Genomic DNA, 26841 nt, shown 5'->3' with positions numbered 1-26841 from the left:
TCTTTGCAAAAAACCCAATGTATTGCATTGTTATTGAAATTGAAGGAATAATCCAAATGTGTAGGGAGATAAATAAAACAAGTGTGATAATAGTTATTCAAATATATGTATAAAAGTTAAAAAAGACAAACTTAATTTATAAAAAATAACTTCCAAAACTTTGTGTTATAATTACATTTAAACAATTACGTGCTAAATACAGTTAGTTTTTTAATAGAAAATGCGTATTCAAATTTCCACACATGTCACATAATGGAATCTTCCTTTTATTTCGCCAGTCTTTTTCTACAATTTAAAGTCAGTTGGGCCACTTTATTCATAAAAATAAGTAAAATTAAATTGTAATCAAAATTATAAAAGTATTTTGGCGTACTTTTTTAATATTTTAAAGATAAATTTAATAAATTATTATTATTTAAACTAAAAATAAAAATATGAAATAAATATAATTTTGCTGAGTGGCGTTTGACCAATCAGAGACGTCGTCGTGTAGCACCTGACCCATTTTACATGGCCACAAAAATCGACTGTTCTCGGACAATCTTTCTTTTGGTGAGCGGGTCGCAGCCGATACACACGTGGAAGAGAGACAACACTCGTTGCGTTCAACACAACAAACATCCAACTGCCTATGCTTCAGAACAACCACAACAACATCGACATGAATGAAGACGAAGCAAACACCTTCCTGTTCACCTCTGAATCTGTTGGTGAAGGACACCCTGGTAAGCAAGCAAATTAGTCTTTAAGGATTTGCTGGGTCCATTTTGTTAATGGAACTGAATCGTTTTATTTCGTGTGAAAAAGTGGGCGAAGTTCTTTACTATCCGGGGTGTCGAGTTGAGTTGCATCATTTGTGATTGTCATTTGATGATGTGTGAACTCACTTGAAGTCTAGAGAGCATGCATTCCGTGCGTGCAATGTGTGTTGTTTTAACTGTAAATGAAACAACACATTATTGATGAACCACAATTGTTGCACTTGCAGTTGGTATTTTGTGCATGTGCTGTTGTTTGCTGACCAACTGTTTGTATTTGCTTGGAATACACTGCAAGAAGATTACTGATTAGTGAGGCGTGTCAAAATGAGCAGAGACTTGATGACAAAAGAACAGTTTTTGAATTCTTGCAAACTTGAAATTGTTTGTAAATTTTTTCCCAACTATGAACCGAGTGTAAAATGTCCTGATGCAACTGCCACGTTGAATTCATCATAATGTAAAAAACTATCTTGTTTACCCAAATGAGATGGCAGTCCGATGCAGAAATTTTTCCCAAACTGCAGTTTGTCAAAACCATTTTTTTTAAAGGGTTAATGTTGTTTGAACCCTTGACGAAAAGAGGGGAATCCCATAGCAGTCCCTTAACATGAACTGTTAACCAACTTATTTACAGTGGAAAATGATTATCTGAGAAGTGGCAATGTTGTGTGCACACGTGTGTTACTGAGAGCAAATAGTGCATTTTGCTGCTTCTATAATCTCTATTAATTTTTTAAGTAGGCGTAGTTGGGCTTAAAGCCAGTGGACACTTTCGGTAAACAGTGTTGTCCAAGGCCCACACTTCGTGTATCACAACTTACAAAATAACAAACCTGTGAAAATTTAGGCTCAATTGGTCATTGGAGTCGAGAGAAAATAACGGGAAAACCCACCCTTGTTTCCGCACGATTCGCCGTGTCATGACATGTGTTTACTTTAAATCCGTAATTCTCGTTGTCGAGAATTGATAATTGTGTTAATGTTTTCTCAAAAAGGAAAGCATTTCATGGAATAATATTGCAAGAGAAGTCTTTTACCATTACCTTCTGTAAACCCTGTAAGTTATTTGTAAATCTGTGAACTTTTTTTTCTGTTCCAAAAGTGTATAGGGGCCTAATGGCTTTAACATAATCAACTACATGTTGCATTCATGCATAATCTCCATGTAGAATAGGCCTACTTAGAAACTACAAACAAATCAGAACTTTGGCCCTTTCCTATGGGTCTACACATCAATGACTGGCACAACTTTTATCATGCACTGACAATGGGAGAGCCTCTTTTTTTTTTTTGGACATCATGTCAGTCGTGCGTTTGTCTCGATTTTCTTCAAACCCCCTTCAGTCTGCAAATTCTTGTTAAGTTTTAAGCAATCACCAAAGGGAGAAGGAAATAATTAATAGAGTAGCTATTTCAATGTAGGAAAGCAGCCCTATTTCTTTAGAAACTTTTAAGCTTGCAGTGAAAAAGCTGATGGACTTGGGAAATAAAATGCTAATCGTGCCGTCCAGTCACTTAAAAAGTTAAAGGCAAACCCTGCCCATTATCATTGCTGATGTAACAATAAAAAGCAATCGTTGTGTGACGTTGTGTTGTCCATAAAATAATCCCCATAATATCACTATTTGAGTCCATTCCTCACTGCATTTCGGGTCAAGGACATGATTTGGGTATACATTGTTGCTTGCGAGGCCATCCAGTAGAACCACGTTATGATGGACAAAACACCCAGTCACCCTTAAACAGGAAGAGTAATGGTTAGTTTAACATGTGCTGAGCTGATATCATCAGGGTATGCATTTTCTACCTTTTCTGTGAAAAAAGGAAGAATATGTTTCCATTTGGCTTGAGGGGATTGCTCTTGCTCTATTCAATACTTACAGGGAAGGTACACGTTTGGTAGTTACTAAAAACAGATATTAACTTAAAAACTGACTTGGTAACAAGCATTGGAGAGCTGTTGATAGTATAAAACATTGTGGGAAATGACTCCCTCTGAAGTAACTTATTTTTTGAGAAAGAGGTAATTTCTCACTAAAATAATAAAAGACTTCTAGCTTGAAGTCTTTTAGTCAAGGGTGTTTTTTCTTTCACAATTTCCTTGCAACTTTGATGACCAATTTAGCCCACATTTTCACAGGCTTGATATTTTATGGTTATGATGGGATAAACCAAGTGAGAAGACTGGTCTTTGACAATTACCAATAGTGTACCTTCCCTTTAAAGCATTCAATGTTTGCATAGGATCCTCCGTTTGTACAGTATGGAAGCTTAAAGAACAGTAGGCCTACTACCCTGGGAATGGCAACTAAAATGGAACATGACTTTGCAAATTTTGTATTGGCTTTTGGCTGTTGAAGGTGATTATTCTGTTCTTGATAGAAATAAATACATGCGTAACGTACTACACACACAACTTTGTGAAACAAAAGTGCCACCTGGTAACAACTTTATAGCTAGATTTGTTTGTAAAATTTATATTTCTTTGAGGGGAGGTGGTTGGGGTTGCCCCCATGTTTTTACCTATTTGTTATTGACGTCCGAATGAATGTCCTGTTTCAAATTTCGCTCTAAAAAGGTATCAAAGAATTTTTTTAATTTAAGACCAATTTAACTTGATGTTGGAGACTTTTCCCCCACTTTCGTGGGGACTCTGTCACTCGGAAAATGAGTGGATCGCAAAAGTTATTTGACCTTTGAGCCCCTCTCCAAACAAAAACCGGATCAATCTATCAAGCAAACCAGCTTAAACCTGAGTGACACGCCCCCTTGTTCATAAATATTACATAACAGCTTTGTGAACTTTATGAATACAATGGTTTGTCTGGATCAGGCATGTATGATTCAAAGTTGTGCTTTTCTGATTATATTGATGATAATCAGTGTTGTAGCTAGACCAATTTTAGTGGTGGGTTTACATTTTAAAATTGAGTCCACCAAGGGCGAGGGTTTCACAAAATAATTCATGATTAGATATGGGGCCAAATGTGCAACCTTTGGGAATCCTGTGCTGGGCAGCACAGTGCTATTTGGTGAGAGTGCTTGGCGAAGTTGGTTAGTTCTTTGCAGGCCCGCCCAGCACCGCTGACAGCCTACCATACAGGGCCCAATTTCATGGCCCTGCTTACCGCCGAATTCTGCGCTTACGATCACGATTCCTCGCTTACTTGCAAGCGTTGAATTTCCACGCTAGCCTTGTAAGCGTAGAATGCCTAGTAACGTGGAGTACGCACACGCAGAAGCCAAAATTTGCCGCTAACCCGTGAAATAGGCTTGCCGTAAGCACAGAATTTCCTTCTTCCGTAAGTGCCGATTCTGTGCTTACGGTAAGCAGAGCCATGAAGTTGGGCCCTGGTGATAAACAGTATGCTTCATCATGCTGGTTAAATGGTGAATTCTGGTTTGGTGGATGTTCACTGTATTGACTTTTGAGTGTGATGTACATTGTATCTTGTGTTACAATTAACAATTTACTCTAGCCCAATGTACTCCACTCCTGTAGGGGCAAGGTGTTTTCCTATATCAGTGGATGAGAGAAATGTAAATTTGAGTATTTCAAGAGGCACCAAGGCCAGACTCCTGGGTATGGAGACAATTGGCTCTTTCCATGAAATAATGCTAATTACATTCCTTTCATGCTTTCAGACACTATGGGTTGTGTACTAGGGGTAGGCATAATAGTGTTTACGTCGTTGCCTCCTTTTTTGCCAACCAATTAAGAGTGTGTGCGCATTCAATGTGCAATAACATATTTTTGGGGGAGTTATTGCGACAATGCACTTCCTAGAAGTATCAGGCCTGCAGGATATTCTGATTGCATGTGATCTATTATTTATTGCAAAATAAAAGTGAAAGTAAAATCGTGATTTATGAGTAGTTTGTCAACACCATTGGACACCGTATTTCCGATCAGGACTTTCCCCCAAAAAATTGCACATGATGGTACGCTGTCATTTCATCCTGATAATTTGATACAGTTGCGTCATGATACACCAGGATCTTTCTAATTGTTCAATTCATGTTGCCAGTACATGGTTTGAGCTTAGGATAACTTTACTGTTAGAGCAGGACTTGAACCAATGACCTCCAGTTTAAAGACACTGGCCCAATGTACTCCACTCCTGTAGGGGCAAGGTGTTTTCCTATATCAGTGGATGAGAGAAATGTAAATTTGAGTATTTCAAGAGGCACCAAGGCCAGACTCCTGGGTATGGAGACAATTGGCTCTTTCCATGAAATAATGCTAATTACATTCCTTTCATGCTTTCAGACACTATGGGTTGTGTACTAGGGGTAGGCATAATAGTGTTTACGTCGTTGCCTCCTTTTTTGCCAACCAATTAAGAGTGTGTGCGCATTCAATGTGCAATAACATATTTTTGGGGGAGTTATTGCGACAATGCACTTCCTTTTTTGCCAACCAATTAAGAGTGTGTGCGCATTCAATGTGCAATAACATATTTTTGGGGGAGTTATTGCGACAATGCACTTCCTAGAAGTATCAGGCCTGCAGGATATTCTGATTGCATGTGATCTATTATTTATTGCAAAATAAAAGTGAAAGTAAAATCGTGATTTATGAGTAGTTTGTCAACACCATTGGACACCGTATTTCCGATCAGGACTTTCCCCCAAAAAATTGCACATGATGGTACGCTGTCATTTCATCCTGATAATTTGATACAGTTGCGTCATGATACACCAGGATCTTTCTAATTGTTCAATTCATGTTGCCAGTACATGGTTTGAGCTTAGGATAACTTTACTGTTAGAGCAGGACTTGAACCAATGACCTCCAGTTTAAAGACACTGGCCCAATGTACTCCACTCCTGTAGGGGCAAGGTGTTTTCCTATATCAGTGGATGAGAGAAATGTAAATTTGAGTATTTCAAGAGGCACCAAGGCCAGACTCCTGGGTATGGAGACAATTGGCTCTTTCCATGAAATAATGCTAATTACATTCCTTTCATGCTTTCAGACACTATGGGTTGTGTACTAGGGGTAGGCATAATAGTGTTTACGTCGTTGCCTCCTTTTTTGCCAACCAATTAAGAGTGTGTGCGCATTCAATGTGCAATAACATATTTTTGGGGGAGTTATTGCGACAATGCACTTCCTAGAAGTATCAGGCCTGCAGGATATTCTGATTGCATGTGATCTATTATTTATTGCAAAATAAAAGTGAAAGTAAAATCGTGATTTATGAGTAGTTTGTCAACACCATTGGACACCGTATTTCCGATCAGGACTTTCCCCCAAAAAATTGCACATGATGGTACGCTGTCATTTCATCCTGATAATTTGATACAGTTGCGTCATGATACACCAGGATCTTTCTAATTGTTCAATTCATGTTGCCAGTACATGGTTTGAGCTTAGGATAACTTTACTGTTAGAGCAGGACTTGAACCAATGACCTCCAGTTTAAAGACACTGGACACTATTGGTAATTGTCAAAGACTAGTCAGTTTTAAGTCTTCACAGTGTGTATCTCAACATATGCATAAAATAACAAACCTGTGAAAATTTGAACTCAACTGGTCGCCGAAGTTGCGAGATAACTATGAAAGAAAAAACATCCTTGTCACATAAAGTTGTGTGCTTTCAGATGCTTGATTTCGAGACCTCAAATTCTAAATCTGAGGTCTCAAAATCAAATTTTTGGAAAATGACTTCTTTCTCAAAAACTACATCGCTTCAGAGGGAGCCGTTTCTCACAATGTTTTATACTATCAACTTCTCCCATTACTCGTTACCAATTAAGGTTTTATGCTAACAATTATTTTGAGTATTTACCAATAGTGTCCACTGCCTTTAACGTGATGGCACTCTTCCAACTGTTAGTAGTCTCCCTGTCAGTCAAAATTTTTCGTTCGGGGTGCCAGTCAGAAGCTGTATCCTGTTAGCTTCCATGTAGCCAAGGATCACACCCAAGTTTTAATGCAGACCTGACATGACATGTATGATCATTGAAGTCTATTTCTCTTCAAAGATTCTGGCTGCACGTTTTACTGTGAAGCATTAATACATGAACCCTAGTTTTTATCTAAATAATAATAATAATAATAACCGTGTTTATAACGCACTTTTGCCAAAGGATACAAAGCGTCAGGTATTATTACTGCAAGGAGTGGGGTGAATTTTTGAGATATAAGACCTAATCCTTAAGTGCCATGTAATGGTTTACAAGGTGCTGTGGCGCAATATGCTGCCAATCCAGCCAGGAACACCGGGGCGAACCCTTTTCTCTTTTCGATAAGTGCACTGGGTTCATTTACATGCGTTTTACACAACACATGGGACCAACGGCTTTACGTCCCATCCGAAGGACGAAGCAATGGTTATGTGTCTTGCTTAAGGACACAAGTGTCACGGCTGGGGAATCGAACCCACACTCTGTTGATCAGAAACACCAGAGTTTGAATTCGGTGCTCTTAACCGCTCGGCCACGACACTCCCAATAATTATCTCAGCTATTCTGTCTTCCTATGTAAAAAGTGGACGTTCACAGAGAACGGGTAATGGGAAGCTAGTTGAACATCATGTGAATATCAGTTTTTGAGTAGTGAGTAGGTACCCTAAACCTCTCTTAAATTTACAAATTTACTTCCACCATGCAAAGTTTCAAAACCCACTAGCTTAAGCTAGATAACCTCAGTTGTCTTCATATTACCCCACCAAGTGTATACTAAAGAATGGTTCCTTTGAAAAAGAAAGAAATCCTTTTTGTTATGTAAAGAAGCTCATTCCAAGGTGAGGTTCTGCATCATTGAGCACTGAATGAATAGCACTGATTTGACTGTGTGCATCTTAGTGTGGATGAGCAGGGGTCAATGGGTTGTTGCCCTGCTGCTGGAGTTTGTAATCAATTTTTTAAGACTTAATATACATTTTACATACATGTCCAATTGCATCAATGACATGTATGTTCAGTCATTGTGTTCATACTATGCCCAATATGGGGCAGAGGTTATCTCCCCTTCCTGGGTGTTAAAATACTTTAACACACTTGTTGTACACAGAAGTAAATTACGTGTACCCCTCCCCCATTAAATCATGTTAAGAATCCCTGATAAATCCTGTAAAGAATCAATGAAGACACTGCATAGAGCACTTAGTGCCTTAGCTCTACAGCTCACCGAGATAGTAAACTGCCCAGACGGGTTTTTCAGGCAGCTGTTACGTATTGGTTCGTTATTAGTTTTCAATTATTTAAAAGGGTGTGTGCAATATTGGTACAAATGAAAAAGTGTTTTTAAAGGATTTATGCATCAGTTTCTGTTGCCAATAACGTATGCTGGGGTTGTTGCTAGACTAATTTGAGTGGTGGACTTAGAATCAATTTTTTTTAAAGTCCATCAAGCGCAAGCAGATCAACAAAATTCATGTTTAATTATGGTGTCATAATTGCGGAAGTGCAATTAAAACTGTACTGGGTGGTACAGTGTATTTTGCTCTGAGTGTTGGGCAAAATTCTTTAGTTCCAGGCGGGCCCATCGGGCAAGTCTACCTATTGTGGCTTCAAGGTTGCAAATGTGCAGATCTTCTTCCTCCCAGAAGTAAAAAGAACCCCAAAAACATTGGTAAACAGTTGCAAGAATATTAAAATGATGTATTTTCTCTACCCTTTCTCTACCCTTTCTTTTTTGTACACAGATAAGCTATGTGACCAAGTCAGCGATGCTGTACTGGATGCCCACTTGGCCGGAGATCCCATGGCCAAGGTAGCCTGTGGTAAGCACTGTCAATTCAAGTTATTTTTTAAGTAATCTTCAATTAGATTCATATGACTGAACGTCCGGCATGAGTGAAAATTGCTTTGCACTCCCTGTTGATAACAGTTTGCCTGGCCTTGAAGAGGGTGCGTGACAGACTTACTGGTAGAAAACAATTAAGTTTTTTTGTACAGAGGAGGGAGAGTCAAATATCTTGAAAAAATACTATACAGTGTATTGTTTTTTTTCCGTTACTGTGCATTGTCCTCAAACGAAGACAGGTGACTAACTAACTAACAGATTCACTGGCGTGTATGCTTCATTTTTGAAAGGGCAAGGGCACTGGGGCATTTTCTCCTTGGTATAGGGCACCCTGAAGAAATTATAAATTTCTACTGGAGCTTTTCAACGGCATCAAGGCAACGACCAAGGGGGCACGGAGCCAATCACCTGCCTTATTCCGTTAAGTTTCATGCTTGAGATTATTGTTTTCAAAATATTTTTCAGGGATGATTTTACTACCCAATATGACCCGAGAGCCAAACAAATTCTCTTTCCAAAGCAGGTAAAAAGTAGTTTCCACATTAGATGGTTTTAATACATGTTGACTTTATTTTCAATTCCTCCCTTTCAGAAACGGCCACCAAAACGGGAATGATCATGATTTTGGGAGAGATCTCATCGAATGCCGTCGTCGATTACCAGAAAATTGTCAGAGACACTGTCAAGCACATTGGCTATGACAGCTCTGAAAAAGGTAAGAATCATCAAATGGTCGCCAAGCATTTTTATTGGTGAGACAAAGCGTGGTCTTGACAAAACTGTTGTAAACAAACTGTTGTAAAAAAACATACATAGCAATAGTTGTTCTTCAATTGATGTTGTTTGTGCAAAGATGGTGGGGAAAGGTTCGTCTGAAATTTGGTGTCATCTTCTTTCAATTTCGAGGGGACAATACCTCTAAAATACAACGAGTGGTTGTACTCCATTATAATAGTTATTTGATTTATTGACTTGCTGGTTTATTTGTTTGGAGTTTGGTGTTATCTGTTTAAACTGCTTATCTTATGGAACTTGTACCAACTGGTTTGATATTGTTATCGGTTTATATTTAATGTGCATAATGTGATTACTTTGTGACAGAGATTGCGTTGTGTGGGTTCATATTTTGGTAGTGTGTGTACACAATTATCAACAACAGTTTATTTGCCAGTTCTACGGGCATTGGATTTCCCAAGGTTTTTTCTCCCAAGGTTTTTCTTTCCTGATTTCAGAGAAATAGAAGCCTGTATCAGCCTTGTGATGATTTTTGTTGATGTCAGGATTTGATCAAAGTCTGATTGAGCCTTCAAGATTTCTTGAAAGAAGTTTTAGAAGCAGTTTACCAAATGGTACAAAGAAATAGTCCACCTTGTGTGTAGACCTGTGGTTGTGTATTTCTGGTGATGCACATGGTCTGTAAACCTCATGAATTGTTTTATCGGAGGTTTTAGGTCTAGAATAAGGGAGGAACCCCAATCCATAAGTAGGGGTTTTCACATTCAGCAAATCTTGTTTCTGCTGTATAGACCTATTAAATTAAGCACCCAATATTCTATTTGAAACTGACTAAACTCAATACAAACTGGCATGAGAGAAATTTAGCAAGGGTCCCTTGTGTGACAACAATTTTGTGTACTGTCAAAGTTTTTTTGCAAAATCTTGTCACATTTTACAACCATGCTAAAATTAAGCAAGGGACCCAAGTTAAATTGCTGTTGTGTGAATTGCACTTAAGTTGTTAACAATTTAAAATGTGCGTGGTTTGCATTCTTTCTCACGTGGCCGTAGCCAACCAAGCCTGTGTGAAGTACCCCCTACTTGTGTTGCGTCTATTATTTCATGAAATGTGTCTCTAGGCCAGCTCCATGCGTTGACATTGTAGAGCTCACTGTTTCACCCAAATCTTTGATTTGCTTCACTGATCATGCATGGTCGGGTACACTTTGATCCAACAGGAAAGCTATTGGCAGAAGCATGCCTCAAAATAATCCTCAAGACCCCAACATTTTACATGGTGCCCTGGGCTTTTTCTGTGGTGCCCTTTGCAAATAGGCACCACAGAAAAACTGCTGTGCCCCTTCAAGAATAAGGAAATAAAAGAGTAGCAACGAGTTCTTTAACGGCCGTTCAAAACAGGCAGGGTCGTTGCCGTGTGATTAAGGCTCGAGCTGAAGGCGGGGGCCTTTATCACACGACAAGGTTTAAAACAGCCGTTAAAGAACAAGTTACTACTCTTTTATTCCCATTTATAAATGCCTTTTTGGTTAAAAGGCGGGATAAAGTAAGAAACTGTGTAAAACTTATCCTTTTCCGATGTGCTTGAGCTCTGTACGTCCGTGTATTGCATTGTTATGACTAAGATGCCTATTTCTGATAGTTTCCGGATTCATTTCGTTCACGTAGGCCCTATAGTCTTGGTGCAAGACGTTCTCGTTTTCCTTTCACACACAGCGCGGCCAACTCACCGACAGCGCCCGCATCGCCCGAAACAAGAAACGTTTTGAACATGAATTGTCTTGCCCCAAGACTAGGTTATAAACAGAGCTCCAGCTGGTCACTATCAACCGTTTAAACACCCCCATGTGGCGCGCACTCCACCAATAGGAATAGTGAAACTGTCAGAGGTATTTATGAATGAACTTTAAGGCCTGCAGTAGACATCATAAACTGGTTTCTATGAGAACATGAATTGTTAATAAATAGCACTGTATCTTTAAACCAGGTTTCGACTCTGAGACATGCAACGTGCTGGTAGCTATTGAGCAACAGTCCAGAGAAATCGCAGAATCAGTTCACATCAACAAAGCTGAGGAAGACATTGGTGCTGGAGATCAAGTAAGTGGGAACATAGATCAGGGATGAGATTGTTCAGACTTTTGGCTGAATTTAGACTTTTTATGTCGGCCTGGTGAAGAAAATCAGACAACCACAAATGAAGAAACCTGCTCATTGGTCTACTTCTCTAGTGCTTTGGATACTGTTTCCAAAAGCTCCTTGGAATCTATAACCCCAGGGGTTACCAAACGGTAGAAATGGCATCATTTCAACATACCTTTGAGTTTGTATCCCACTTGCAGGCTTTTTCGTTAAGTAATGACTCTCATCTCTGATTGATAGATTATGTCGTCTGCCACCTCTACCATTTTACCCTTAAGCTTTCATGGTTTTTCTGAGGAATAGATTGTTGGCTTACATGCAAGATGTCTGCTAAATAAAAGGAATCCAGACTTATTACGAAACATCTGGACAAAAATTACTGGGCAGGCTCAAGCTTCTGCATGGCACTCAATTTGATGATGAGACTTATTACAAACATGTTGACGAAGGGTGTTGAGAAGAATCTAGTGTTTGCCGATAACTTTATAAAATTTTTAAATTGAGTGCATGGAGTTTTCTCCAAAATTGATCCACTTGCATGGAATTTCTTTACTATGTAGTCTGCTGTACAACATTCCCATACAGCAACTCTTTAAAGCAAATGCCTCTGTTGTTTTTCTCCCTTTGCAACTAGAAAAATTCTGGGGATTTTTGTAGATGAGTTAAAACGAAACCTGTAATGAGTTAAAACGAAACCTGTAAGTTTTGGTTTATTTGTTATCAGTTTTTTAGATCATACATATAAACAAAGAGAATATTATTTTACATTTCCTGGTATGTTGCAGGAAGTATGTAACATAAGTAGGGAAGTCCCACTTTGACAAAGGTTTAGGGTGGTGACCTCTTGCACAAGGCACATTGCACTACATGTGCCTATCCTGTCTCCAACGTTTTGAGTTGAAATGTACGCAAAGGAAAATGACCCAAACAAATGTAAATTGTTGGTTTGCATGAGTGATAAATTGGTGAACTTCATGAAGATTTGTTTGCTTTCATAAATTGTTGGTTTGCATAAGTGATAAATTGGTGAACTTCATGAAGATTTGTTTGCTTTCATTTTCCTTTGTTAAGTTATTAACTGCGAGAGGTTGGCAGTAACATCATGTGAATATCTCTTTTGAGTAGTGCTGGTTCTTAAAGGAACACGTTGCCTTGGATCGGTCGAGTTGGTCTTTGAAAAACGTTTGTAACCGTTTTTTATAAAATGCATATTGGTAGAAAGATGTTGTAAAAGTAGAATACAATGATCCACACAAACATGCCTGGAAATTGCGTGGTTTTCCTTTTACCTCGTCGACTAACACGTCGCGGCCATTTATGGGGGTCAAAATTTTGACTCCCATAAATGACCGACGGTGTTAGTTCGCACAATAGAAGGAAAACCACGCAATTTCGAGGCAAACTTGTGTGGATCATTGTATTCTACTTTTAAAACATCTTTCCAACCATATGCATTATATAAAAAACTGTTACGAACGCTTTTGTTTTGACCAACTCGTCCGATCCAAGGCAACGTGTTCCTTTAAAAGAACCGAGTTGTGGTTCTTCAAGGAACCGGTGGTTAACGACTCATCATGTTACAGCTAACCTCTGTTAGTTAAAATATTTCTACTATGCAAAGTTTAAAATCCTTCTTGTTAAAGGGAAGGTACATGTTTGGTAATTGTCAAAGACCAGTCTTCTCACTTGGTGTATCCCAACATAAGCATTATAAAATAACAAGCCTGTGAAAATTTGAGCTAAATTTGTCATCGAAGTTGCGAGAAAATGGTGAGAGAAAAAACACCCTTGTTGGATAAGTTTTTGTGCTTTCAGATAGGAATAAAAGACTTCTGGCTGACAGTATTTTATTATTTGAGTGAGAAATTACCTCTTTCTCAAAATCTATGCTACTTCAGAGGGAGCTGTTTCCCCACAATGTTTTATCCTATCAACAGCTCTCCAATGCTCGTTACCCAGTAAGTTTTTAAGTTAATATTTGTTTTGAGTAATTACCAAACGTGTACCTTCCCTTTAAGCTATTGTGAATCTTTGACTCGCCTTTAATTTTTGTTTCTCTTTCTCTCTCTTCCTTCTCTGTGATTCAGGGTTTAATGTTTGGCTATGCCACGGACGAGACAGAAGAGCTAATGCCCCTGACCGTTGTGCTCGCACATGGATTGACGAGAAAGATGGCTGAACTCAGAAAAAACAAAACTCTAGCCTTCTTGAGGCCCGACAGTAAATCACAGGTAAGGTCAGGGAAATAACAACCTAAAAAACTTCCAGTATTTGGTGTATTTCAAACTTCCAATTGTATTAATGGAATAGTGAGAACGTTCTAGTTACTGTGCCTAGAACACCCTGAAGGGTGTATATGTGCGCATGAAAGGTCTTTAGTATTATTGCTAATTGGACCGGTTTAGGATTCCAGCAGTCTGATGGCTATCGAGCGTGCGGCCACGGGAGTGCTCATTTTTGTGTAGAACAAGCTCGTCAATGCTCACACAGACAGATTTGACAGTCATTGAACCACTTTGTGCGAGTTTAATCCGGATGGGATTGTTTTTGTATTCTGTAATGAAAGCAGTTACACTGATTTGGATGTGTAGTTTTTCCCTTTAATTTTCTTCATCCTATTTGAAAATGTGTTTTTTGTAGTTAATGTGTGCTTGGATCTAGTTTTTCTGTGTAAATTTTTTTATCTTTTATCTTAAGTGCACTTCTGTAGATTGTTATTAGCTGGGATCCATGGGAGATCAATGAGTTTTTCTTACTGAATGGATTTCCCAGGATAAACAAGAAATAAATAAATAAAGTTAGGGGTCATCCCAAAAAGCTGATAGCTCAGTTGGTAGGGCGCTGGAACATTAATCGGGTGTTTGTTGATTCAAATCCCACTTTCATCAATTTTTCTTTGGTCAACCCCAATTCAATGTGATTCAATAATAACATGTTCCCTGTTTCATTCCTGCAGGTCACCGTTGAATACAAGACAATTAAGGGTCACCTAGAAGCCCTACGTGTACACACAGTGGTCATCTCCACACAGCACGACCCTGACATCTCCCAAGAGCAGCTACAGAAGGCGTTGAAAGACAAGGTCATCGACTCCGTCATTCCAGCCAAGTATCTTGACGACAACACAGTGTATCATCTTAACCCATCGGGAAGTTTTGTCGTTGGTACGTCAACATTCATGACTTGTAATTAAAACGAAATCGGATGAGTCTTGGCATGACGAGGTAGCTTGCTTTACTCAAGGTTTAAGGGAAAGAAGTTGACATTGAAAGCAATTTAAGGGAGAGTATGATAGGAATCACTTTTAACATTCTAACCTCGACTGGTCTTTGGGTGTTTTAAAAGGTGGGAAGGTATTGCATTCTGTTCTTCCAGCCAAGCTCCTAGTGGATGATGCCCATGCCTACCCCCTTGCAGACTGTGAAGGGGGTAGCTCCCGAGTAGGTTGCAACATGCCTCTGGTGTCATTCGATTTTGGTCATAAGCCCAAATCAGCGTAGTCCTCGCCTTAAAGTGGTCATTAGACCTTGTGATGTTCGGTCTCATAAATAAAAATTCCCAGTTAAAAATGCCATCGGACCACTGTTAAGGGAGACCACTGAAAACAGAGACATGGTCGTCACTTTGCATTGATGAACATCTCATGTTTTGAATTGATGAACCTTGTGTGTAATATTCCAAACGCTATAAAGACATTTCTTTGTCCACTTCTCCCAAACCCATCTTTTATCCCAGGTGGTCCTAAGGGTGATGCTGGTCTAACAGGGCGTAAGATTATTGTAGATACGTACGGTGGGTGGGGTGCCCACGGTGGAGGTGCTTTCTCTGGCAAGGACGTCAGCAAGGTGGATCGGTCCGCTGCCTACGCTGCTCGCTGGGTCGCCAAGTCACTGGTAGCCGCTAAGCTGTGTAAAAGGGTTCTTGTACAGGTAGGAGTTCAATCTCAATCGCTTTTCATACTTCTTGTGAATGCAAATGCAAGGCAAATTGTTACGCCACAGGGCTGTTTTCGCAGCAAATGTTTCGCAGGAGTTGAGCACTTTTATACCGATGCCAATTATTCGCTGCAAATTTGTGACGTCAAAATTTGCAGGCAGTGTGAACTGGGCTTTAGAGTAAGTCCTGTTTTCCAAAATGTCAACATGCATTGAAATAAACCACGGCACCCACAGTAATTGCTGTGGTGCCCTGTGCTTTTGTTGTGGTGCCCCCCTGCAAGGTTCCAATATGAACTACATTTTCTCCATAGAGGTTTTCCTTACCAGAGGAAAATTGCTGTGCCCCTACAAGAGCGAGGCTGTGCGCCTACAAGAGACACTTTGCTGGTAACAGAAGATACATGTAACCCATTTGCAGAAGCTCCTCCCTAAAATACATCCTGCAATGCATCATTGGAAATGGAGTATTGGTATTGTGGAAAAAATTACTGAAAATTTTATTTCATTAGAACATGCACAACTAACTGGTATAAGTTGTTGCGTTTTCTAAAAGACTTCCGCTAATTTACACTGTGCTACAACATGCACTGAAACTTGTTGAAAAAAAAAGCCCACAGCTCATAAACTACATGCTCCCTAAAATCTGCCCTAGTTTTAAATATTTTAATCATATCTTTATCCTTGTAATGGAAGCAGTTACAACCAGTTTATTAGTTTTATCAAGTTCAATTCACAGGCAAAGTTTATTATTCCTATCTGAACAGGAAGAAATAGGCCTATGGACATTATAAACAAGTAGGTCACACAGTTTTAGATAGTTTACAGGGCAATTTTTTAGGCAATGTGTGTACGGCTTGTGCTAAGAGCAAATGCTGTATTATTGATAAGTTTAGGAGAACTGCTCCTGAAAATAATTAGTTAACTTAGGCGGTTCTGGATATATAATAAAATGAAATAGCGCTCTCTAAATCTCTTTCTCATAGCAATATGAATAGAATCACTGTAAAATAATGTTTGCTTCGTTTGGGAGTTGATGCAAATCATTGAATTTGAGTAAGATCCTGCTGCACTAAAAAAAAACCCACCAATCTCCGTGCAAATCCTTCAACACTGTGAACCTTTATATGACAGGTGAATAAACTTACATGAAAAACGATTGACTCGGTCATGCAAGCACCGAAGTGTATTCCCCTAACCTACCCTCAAATAGAAACAAATCTGGTTATATCCAGTTCCACATTGTAAAGCAAGGGTTAGTTCATTCATACATTTGTCAAGACCTACTTGTGTACAATCAAAGTATAATCAATGAAATGAGGTTCATACAGCGATAACATTGACACAGCTTGTCAATGCTAAACTCAACGAGAATATTATTTAATGGGACCTAACACGCAACTGCGCTCTATCGCACAAACAAGTAGGCACAACAAATAACAAACGATGGCGCAAATAAGTACAAAGGTAAATAATTTAGACAAGACTGATCTTCTGCGCACACAGAAACTGGTGTAAGCCGGTCAGAACTGGTTCTCACAACTCTAACAATGGGAATATTTGTTGTGCATCAGCTGATGCTCTTGACGAGGACAAAATAAAGTCAAATTTATGCCCTAAAAAAGGATAAATGGAAGAAGAAAAAACCAGCTGTTCCTAAGTTTAAAAGTTGAGAGCGGATTGTGACCTCGTAAGATTGTACACAAATAGTACAAATCGCAACCAATCGTGTACTAAATCATGGACTTAAATGAACAATAACTATAAGTATTGCAAAACCCTACTTGATAGCGAGTAATGGGGAGCTGTTGATAGTTTAAAACATTGTGAGAAACAGCTCCCTCTGAAGTATCGTAGTTTTCGAGAAAGAAGTAATTTGAATTTGATTTCAAGACCTCAGAACTAGATTTTAAGGTTTCGAAATCAAGCATCTGACATGTCTGAAAGCACACAATTTTGTGTGACAATGGTGTTTTTTCTTTCATTATTATCTCGCAACATCGACAACTAGTTGAGCTCAAATTTGAGGTTTGTTGTTTTATGCGTAAATATGTATGTAGAGATACACCAAGTGAGAAGACGGGTCTTTGAAAATTACCAATTGTGTCCAGTGTCTTTAAAGGGTCGTTACGAATTCCTGAGTCTAAGAAATGGTTCTTTTTGCAAGCCAAAACTAGAGAATTGGACCGTATGCAACACACTACAGACACCCAACTTTTAACCTGTTTGGGTTTGATGCAAACTCTATCGCACCACTCAATTTTGACACGCCTCCTACATATCATAACACCATCACTATTTATTTGATCAATCTATCAAGGCATCTGTTTGTGTGGGTGCATGTTGCCTAATCATTTGATAAGATTCTGGCCAGTGTCAATATAACACTCCAAAGTTCAAGTAGGCACAAGCCACCCCTCTACCCGTTGTTACTTGGTGTCTTATTATGTACATAGAGTTTGTTTTGGGTTAATGGCGAATAGGTTTTCCTATCCGTAACCGCGAATGCCCTTTTTTTCTTAACCGGATATCCGCATAGGGCGCGAATAGCTATTTATAAACCGGATAGTTCTGTAATTACAACCAAGTAACCGGATATTCTTTAATATCCGAATATCCGCGGACGTCGGGCGACAACTGACATGAATGTTTTGTCTGAATCCTAATGAAACTTCTATTAAGACAGCATAAAACAGCATAAATTAAGTATTTAACTATGCTCACCTCCGTGAAGAGTCAAAACAATGACATTTCTGACGTAATTTGTTCAAAGATTACAAAAGTTTTCCTTCACGTAGAGTCATCCACGATCAAAAGAAAAAGCAAATCGCCATCTTTAAATTAGATCCGGTCATTTTTATGAATGAACCGAGTGACACTGTCTAAAACTAATATCAATCCGCCCAGAAGATCTCATTCACGAACGAACAGCGCCCTCTAGCGACAAAAAAAAAATTTTCTAAATATTTTTTTATTTTTATTTTTTTTATAGCGCCCTCTAGCGGCGAAAAAAACTATTCGAATATCCGGTTAATTTCGGATAGTTGGCCAGCGGTATCCGAATAACAAAATTTCACTATTCGCCCAGCACTATACAATAGTATTGACTTAAACCTTCAAAATGTACATAAAGGTGCCATTAAGTTGGCCCATGAATTATGTTTGTTTGCAACCCCCCACTCCCTGTCCATGTTGTTAGTGTCTTGCTCCTGCGTTCTAATTCAAAATTCTTCTTTGAGCCACTGCTTGGTTTCGTTGACTGGCCTGCAATTTTCCTGGTCAAATATCAAGTTTTTGGGTAGCGCTTTTGAAGAACCTCTATTTTAACAAACAACAAAACTTTTTTAAATTTATTTAATTGATGGGTGGTTGTTGCTTAACATCAGATACTCCCTGATTAGAAAACAAACCTTAAAAAAAGCTCTTTCTCATGAAATAATCTCTTGAAGTGTAGAGTGCACCTTTTACTATGTGTGCAAATTGGCACCAGCAGAATGCTATTGTTGAAATTGTTTGCAGTTTCCATGTGTCAGTTCAAGAAACTGACAGAGTTCATGAGAAATCTGAGATCATCTGCTTGGTCAGATTAGAACAGTTGTTGTGATATTATGATTAAGTTGTCAAAACTTGTGAACAAAAATCTGTTCCTGGATTCATAGAAATGAACTAGCACTACCAGTGGCAGTGTTTTTTTCTTCTTCACCTTTAAAAGTTTTTGTTTAGATATTTTTTTTCTGATTTCTCAAGTGACTGCTCTATGTTACGATAACCCCTCATGGGTATGGGTTAGGGTTAGGATTGGAAAAATACAATAGGCAGGGCTTAAATTTGAGGGAAAGTCCACAAGCTTTTTTTTTAAGCAAAAATTAATTACTTGAACTGAAATGTTTGTACAAGACCAGAATCAAACAAGAAAAAACTTTCCGAGTCCTGAAAATCAAGAAATATTTTTTTTGTCATTTCCGTTGCATTTGTGTGAAATACATGTACTTGTTTAACTAAAGAATATTCTTGTGATTTTGTTTCTCAAGGTTTCCTACGCAATTGGTGTCTCGGAACCTCTTTCAATCTTTGTGAGTTCATACGGAACGTCTGAAAAGTCGGAGAAGGAGCTGCTTAAAATCATCAATGACAATTTCGATCTGCGACCTGGCGCCATCATCAAGTAAGAATAATTAGTTTAGAAGCTTAAAGGAGGGTCATACATTGGTTTTTGTCAGTGCAATGCTTATATACAAGCAACATAATAAAGAACGATGCAGTAAAGTCGGCTGTTAATGTGTTCAGCTGAATACAGTGCCTCTGAGAAAACGACAAATAAAAACTGTCTCTGTATTTTCACAAGAATGCAAATCCAGTCACATTTAGCTAGGTGGCAGGCAAGGCCACAACATTCACAAACCTCAGAAATCTGAAGAAGAAAAAAATGAATCATGCATGAGTCATTTCTCAAAATCCAATTTTTGAGAGGTGAAAAATTGTCCAAACCATTTATCTTTTAAGGGAATACAAAACTGAATTTGACCTACATGTAAGAGCCCGCTTTGAACCATATTTCAATACATTGCCACTTTGTTGTTTGGTTTAGCCTGAGCATTGTCAGAAAAATGTATCAACTCAATATGGAGATCAAATTCATCATTATTAAATGCTCTAGATTTCAAATGTATTACTTTAACAAATTTGAAGTTCTCTCTAACGATAAATTTCTTGTGTTTCTTATGAATCAGGGAGCTTGACCTTCGTCGCCCAATCTACTTCAAGACGGCATCCTACGGCCACTTCAAGGAAGGGTTCCCATGGGAAGTGCCCAAGAAACTTGTCTTGTAAATAATCAACTTCTCTGAAAGAACTGGACACTGTTGGTTTCTCAACGATTGGACATGACATGAAGAGTCTTCTTATTTTCTAAATATATATCTTACAGTCAGCTTTTTAGACTTTCGGTGGAGATTTGTGACGGTCACAAGAGCGTGACTATTCAAGCAGCTTCATCACATGTTATTTGCTGTATACGGATCTAACTTGATGACCTAAAACGTATCTCTGCGGGACATCTACATGAACTAGAGACTTTACCCCTCTTGGCCGTTTTGTGAGTTTTAATGTACGAGGAGCCCATGAGTGATTCTGTAAGCTCTCCCACATGCCTCTGTTATATTAACTAGCACAAGGTCTCAAGAGGGGCATTTTTGTTTTTTAAATCAACCAAAGCAGATCTGTACCCTATCAAAGGGGAATTATTCTGTTGAGCGCATATTACCAAAAAGCAAACAATCGCTTATCTAATTAAGAAATCCTCTAATGTTACATCAGGCAAATCCTAATTCCTGGATGTCTGATACTGTGATAAGAAAGTTGGTGGCAGGAGTAATTTATATTCAAGGCTAAGATACTTATTAACTGGATGGAGAAATGGACTCTGAAACATGTACGGAAATTGGTTGTAAAAAAAACAAAAAAACACAGCTTCGGCGCTAAGTCTCGACTTTTCTAAAACTGGTGTCGAAAGTACGCATTTGAGTTCTATCCAAGTTGCAGTCGGTTTCACTTGCGCAACAACTATGGAGCAACTTGCGCCATAAACATTGCACAAGTGGACTTACGCAGTTGCGTAACGTTTTGTGAAATCAGCTTATGGTGTCCGAGTTGTGGTTTTTAAACTAACCTTTGGAATGATGTAAATGATGACAGTTTTGATCAACTTGGTAGAAAACAAAAAGTATCTGCAAAAGGGTGTAAGAAACATGTCTAACTGTAGGCAAAGTATGCCTTTGGTTTTTGGAACCAGTGTTTTAATCCTATAAAAATGTAGATATATATAATACAACTAACCCGTGAACATTTCATTTAAAAAGGTGGTAGCGTTTTGGAGTATTTGGCCGAGAATTGGGATTGGTTAATGAAAAGTACATGCAGAAAAGAATACTCCATAATTTGAATAAACAATCTGAGATATGTTTCATGCAGAAACATTTCTCGGATTAAAATGTTTTTGAATCCCTTTTACTTATACCACATTCCTTTTAGAAGGAAATTGTGCCTAAAATGCTATACACGATCAGCAGCTGCAGTGCTTGTTTACCAAGTTAGTTTCATACGGTCTTTAATATCTTTGAGTAATTACCAACGGTACACCATGCTGATCCCTATTGTCCATTAATTTTAGCGGACTGAACCAACTAGTGGGGTTTTTGTTTTCAAATTTTGGAAGAGTTTTTTTCCATGAATTTATTAATCTTCAACGTGTGCACAAAGGTTGAAGTCTTGAAAAAAAAACGTGGTGGAAGGTTGTGTTATTTTTAATAGAATCAAAAGATTTTAGGCAAATGTGATTTGGAGGTGACAATCAGATTGGCAATCGTGTATGTTGGCAATCTAGTTTCACTAGTGGATTGCTAAGGCAATGAGTAGTATTTCTAGTATTTCAATTGTTTAGAAGGAGTTGGTGACAGGTGAAGGAGTGGTGAAGGAGTTGGTTAGTCATTGTTAGTTGTACATGTTAGTGACGCAAGTGCCTTGGCCATCCAACTGGTGTTGTGATGTGTTGTGGAATGTGTGTTTCGAATCTTGGTTTAAAGCTTTCCTGGCTACATATGCCCTTGAGCATCATAATTACTTCTCTGCACCCGGAAGTGGATTTAGGTTTGATATTACTGTTGTATTAATCTGTCCGAACTCATGACCAAATATATGTTGTTTTGCCTTCTGTACCCTGTAAGTCAACTGCTGTTAAGGATTATGTTAAAGGAGAAGTCAAGTTCGAAATCCACTTTAGGTAAATGAATATCCCTGCACCACCCCAGGCCCAAGTATGGGACTGCGCTAAACAAATGTTACACTATCGCAAATCCCTTTAAGAGAAGATGAGCGATGCTGCATTGCCAATTTTTTCTTCTATACTGAAAACAGCTGAATCCTTCTTCCCATGTTAATTGTTCAGAGCCTTTATTTTCCAGCTGCCTAGTCTAACTCGAAAGTATGGTGGCGGGATTTTTATACATTGTAAAACTGTACAAATTTTGTCTTGATGTAGTAATGAAATTAACAACATTCCAAGTTAACAATTGGAACCCTCATGAAATTGTATTGTGAATAAAATGCTTACAACATCGATGAATATGGTGGGAGAATTATCGCCTACGATGTAAAAAATAGTTTGTAGTGCCTCTTTCAGTATTTGATTATTGCTTGGGTTTGATTTCCTTTCATCCTGTTTGACTTTGTGACGTTCCATATGACATTCCTAAAGTGCTGTGTTGAGATCAGGGCCAATAGCGCTGCTTAACGGTAAGCAAATTTCCATGCTTGCTATAGCAGAAAAATGTGCTGAAGCGTAAGTATATTTCACAGGTTGAAAAGAAAACTTGGCAGCCAGTGTGCACCTGTCGCTTGTTCATAATGGATTTGCATTGTTTAGTCAATATTTCCATACAATAAGCATTAGAAGGTGAGTATGCTTTCCAAGTGCCTACAGTCAGCAGCAATGTGAAATGGAAACATGTGCAGTAAGCACAAAAAGCCATTAAGCACCATTGTGAAATTGGGCCCAGTACACCCTGGCAGTATTGAGTTCATAAATGATGGCAGACTTGTACTCCATGACCTTGTCTTGTGAAATAAAGGCGTGCGATTTTTCCTGATTTTAGGATATTTGCGCACAGATTTTCCCAAGAGGTAGTAATGGGTGTCCTATACTTGCATGAAAACGTAAAAATCTATCCGAGTTCTATGTTTAACACTAGAATGATGACATTTGAACCTGTTGGGTTTGGGGTTTTCCCCTATTGGATTTTATATCCCATGTCTAAAACTGAATGTTTCCTTAAAATGCACATACATGTAGATGGATTGCACATGACATCAATGACTACCATCTTGTATACTGGCGTGGAAGGCTATGCTTGTGTGCAGTGCATGCACGCTTGCATTTATCCACTGTTTATCATCAAATATGGGGGTCCATGTCGCAATGTGCAATTCATCTTGTTATTAGCGCTAATTGTGCTCTTGGATTTGTAATACAATAAGTAAATAAGTAAGACCTCTCTGAATGTAGTTCCATGTAGTACAAGTTAACTGATCAGTGCCCAGTTTCATAGAGATGTTAAAGGCAGTGGACACTAAAAGTAATTAATCAAAATAGTTATTAGCATTTAACACCTTACTTGGTGATGAGTAACTGGGAGAGGTTGGCAGATAAAACATTGTGAGAAACAGCTACTTCGACGACAAATTGAGCTCAAATTGTCACAGGTTTATTAGTTTATGCATATGTTGAGATACACCAAGTGAGAAGACTAGTCTTTGACAATTACCAATAGTGTCCACTGCCTTTAAGCAAAAACATTACTTTTAAACATTACCGATTGTTTTTGTGGCTACCAAAATGCAATGATTGAACTTTACCGCTTTGTGGCTTTTCATTGAATGTTGTACATGTTTATCTTTATTTAAACGGAATATGCATAGTCTTGACCTTTAAAAAGTACATATTACATTTACTTCATGTCTGTAGATAATGCACCAATGAGTTGATGTCCTGTGCACAGTGTTGTCCTATCTTTATAAAAGGGCGTCTCTACAGGCTTCATTGTAAAAGGCAGTTGTAAAATAGCAGCTTTACAAGCTTTTACATTAATATCAATACACGTACAAGCAATTTTCAAGGTAACAAATAACAAGCACTATAAAATAATTTAGTCAAAAGAAACTGATCTTGGGGAAACTTTGTAAATTTCACAATTTTAAAAAGGTGAATGTTGTATTAAAGATGGACTATAATGGTACTCCTACATTAAAATCACTATCAGAACTTGTTTATGTTGTGTTCAGCTATCAATTCATTGTTGTGGTCATGTTTTTCTCCAAATAATTTTGCTACAATTTGACCGAAAAAATTTGACCTCGATTCTTCGATTTTGAAATTTCCCGCCCTGTACTGGTTCCCGGCTATTAAACCAACACTGAAATCCAAGCGGATTTGTAAACCAGCGGACGTCATGAACGCGGTCAAAAAATGGTGATGTCATACCCATGAAGCAACGAGAGTAAACAAAGATTACGCCATGTTACTCCGTGTGTTGTGTATGCGTTTTCATCCACACTATAGGCGTGCGTGTGTGCTACGAAGCTTTTTGTTTCTAATGTATCAGCTATAAATACTGCCGACTATTTGGTTGTTTGTGGATGCACTAGAAGTTTCAAAGTTTGTGTAAGAAGCCTGGATCGATTCCGAAATTTAAACCTCTAAGCACTGAGAGAATTCAGGGGGATCTTCTACAACCAGGCCCCAGCCAGTGCTGCTTGTGCATGCTACGACGTCGGCGGGGTCCCTCTGCCGTGGCCCTGGTCGCAAGTGGCCGTGGAACAGCAAAAGAATCAAGTGGCATTACAGAAAAGAGAGGGAGAAAAGCCTGGTAAGTACTTGTTAATAATTTTTACAAATCTACTACTGAGAAACTATCTCCATTATTAATTCAGGCCCAATACATGTACATGTAATTGTAATAAGAAAAATAGTAAACAATCTCTAGTTTCTACCCTTTTCATGCAAGGAACAATCATCTTGTTGTCAAATGACACGATGTCATGCTCTGAATCTGACCCGACTACCATAAAATAGCTACATAGTGTATTGACTCTGTTGAGTGATGAATCCATGTAGCCACCCAAGAGCTTTAGGCATGTTTATGCCCTGGTTTACACTTTCTGGCATGTTCATGCTCAACCATGTGTGAACACTATATTAATCCATTTAAAAAGTTGATTGTTACAGTTAACAGTTTATTGGCCTCTGACATGTATTTTTATTGGTCTATACTGGATTGCTGGACATGTATTTATATTGGTCTATACTGGATTGCTGGACATGTATTTATATTGGTCGATACTGGATTGCTGGACATTGTTTTTGCCAAAGCTGCCTAAGAATGGTTCGCTTTTTTTTTTTAAGGCACAGCTCAAAAATATGTTCAAACTCCCATCCATATAATTGCCCATCCATGGTCATTCAGAATTTTTCCCTCCTAATTCAAGAATTACCAATTCCAGAGAAGTTTAGTCTGAAGTTTTCCTATAGCTGTGTTAATTGGCTTGGCACGGTTAATTATGGAGTGTTTACTATATTTGCATTTGTAAAATAAGGCCAGTTCTTTTTCAGCACTAGTTTTTTTATTTATTTATTTATTTTTTGTTTTTATATTTTTTTGTACAGAAATAACTCGCAGCTCTACACTACAATGAGAATGCAGGACGAAGACAATGCAGTACGGAGACATGCTAGCCAGAACTAGAAATGGAGACCTAAGATTCTCAATAGCACTTTAGGTAAGTAGTAGGCCTATGCATGCAAATTTTCAGAGGATCAGATGATTTCTTCATTTTTAGTTTTTCAGCTGCCCCTTTGAAAACTGTTCACGGTGGAGGGGGGGGGGAGGGGATGGGGTGTTGAATCGCAAGAACAACCCCCCCCCCACCCGATCTGTACCTGAACAGTTTTGTACTAGGTGTAGATCTGGGGGAGGGGGTGGTTGGAGGTCATGTTTTCTATCTGACATAAAGAAAACCTGCCCCCTTGGTTTTGTTGCATGTGGACTCCTTTTGTACTGGTTTTGCGTTAACTCCTGTAAGGTTCTTTTTAAAACTACGCCAACTCAAAGAGAGATTGTCAGTACATGGTGTTACGTCAAACCTTCCGAGATTGTATTTCTGCCTTGTAAATTTTCAAGAAATCCAACATAACGATTATTTGGTTTTGTTTTTTATTTTTCATTAAACAGATACGCATAGAATGCATGCACAATGCACTTGTTCATTGTCAGCAGGGTGACAAGACATGAAAACAACTCCATCCACAGCTGATGTGTAACCCCCGTGTCATTGACATCAACCTTCACCAACCGGAAAAGGATGCAACAGCTTTTTTTTGGGGGGGGGGTGGGGGTTCAAAGGTAGTGGGTTCAACTTTGTTTGAAGAAAGAATGACCTGTGCCCAATTTCATGGATCTGTTCACCACCAAAATGTGCGCTATGATCACGGTTCTCTGCTTACGTCCAAAGGCTAAATTTCTGCGCTTAATACTTTGTAAGCGTAGAATGCCTGGTATAAACCAAGTATGCACCCATGACCCGCAAAAGGCAAAATTTGCTGGTAACCTGTGAAACACGCTTGACGCAAGCACAGAATTTCCTGCTTCCGCAAGTGTCGATTCTTTGTTTACAGTAAGCAGATCCATGAAATTGGGCCCTAGCTTGTACACATTGATGTGGGTTTTTATTTTATTTTTTATATATATATTTTTTTTTGGGGGGGGTAACCAGGGTAGTACAATCAACTTTGTTTAAAAACAGAATGACATGGTCTGTACACAATGATTTTATTATATTCTTTTAATGTACAACCTAATTTACATATTACAAAGAGAACCACAGCTAACTAGGTACATAACATGGCTTAGGTTTTCTTTTTTTGGGGGGGAGGGGCGTTGACAGGGTTGTATAGTTAACTT

General features: G+C 38.6%; 1 protein-coding gene across 1 annotated transcript; it reads left to right on the top strand.

Moving 5' to 3' along the window:
* The first annotated feature begins 539 nt into the window (after positions 1–539).
* On the top strand, positions 540–24750 carry LOC139953391 (S-adenosylmethionine synthase-like). Its single transcript, XM_071952903.1, has 9 exons — positions 540–725; positions 8419–8496; positions 9112–9234; positions 11242–11354; positions 13484–13627; positions 14353–14560; positions 15132–15325; positions 19363–19496; positions 20062–24750. Exons 1-9 carry the CDS (start codon positions 632–634, stop codon positions 20159–20161), a joined length of 1188 nt encoding a protein of 395 aa, XP_071809004.1. The 5' UTR covers positions 540–631; the 3' UTR covers positions 20162–24750.
* Positions 24751–26841: the final 2091 nt, after the last annotated feature.

Source organism: Asterias amurensis, chromosome 21 (assembly GCF_032118995.1).
Source record: "Asterias amurensis chromosome 21, ASM3211899v1".
Lineage (NCBI taxonomy): Eukaryota > Metazoa > Echinodermata > Asteroidea > Forcipulatida > Asteriidae > Asterias > Asterias amurensis.
Note: the sequence above shows the minus strand (reverse complement) of the source record. Positions and strands in the feature narration are given on the sequence as shown.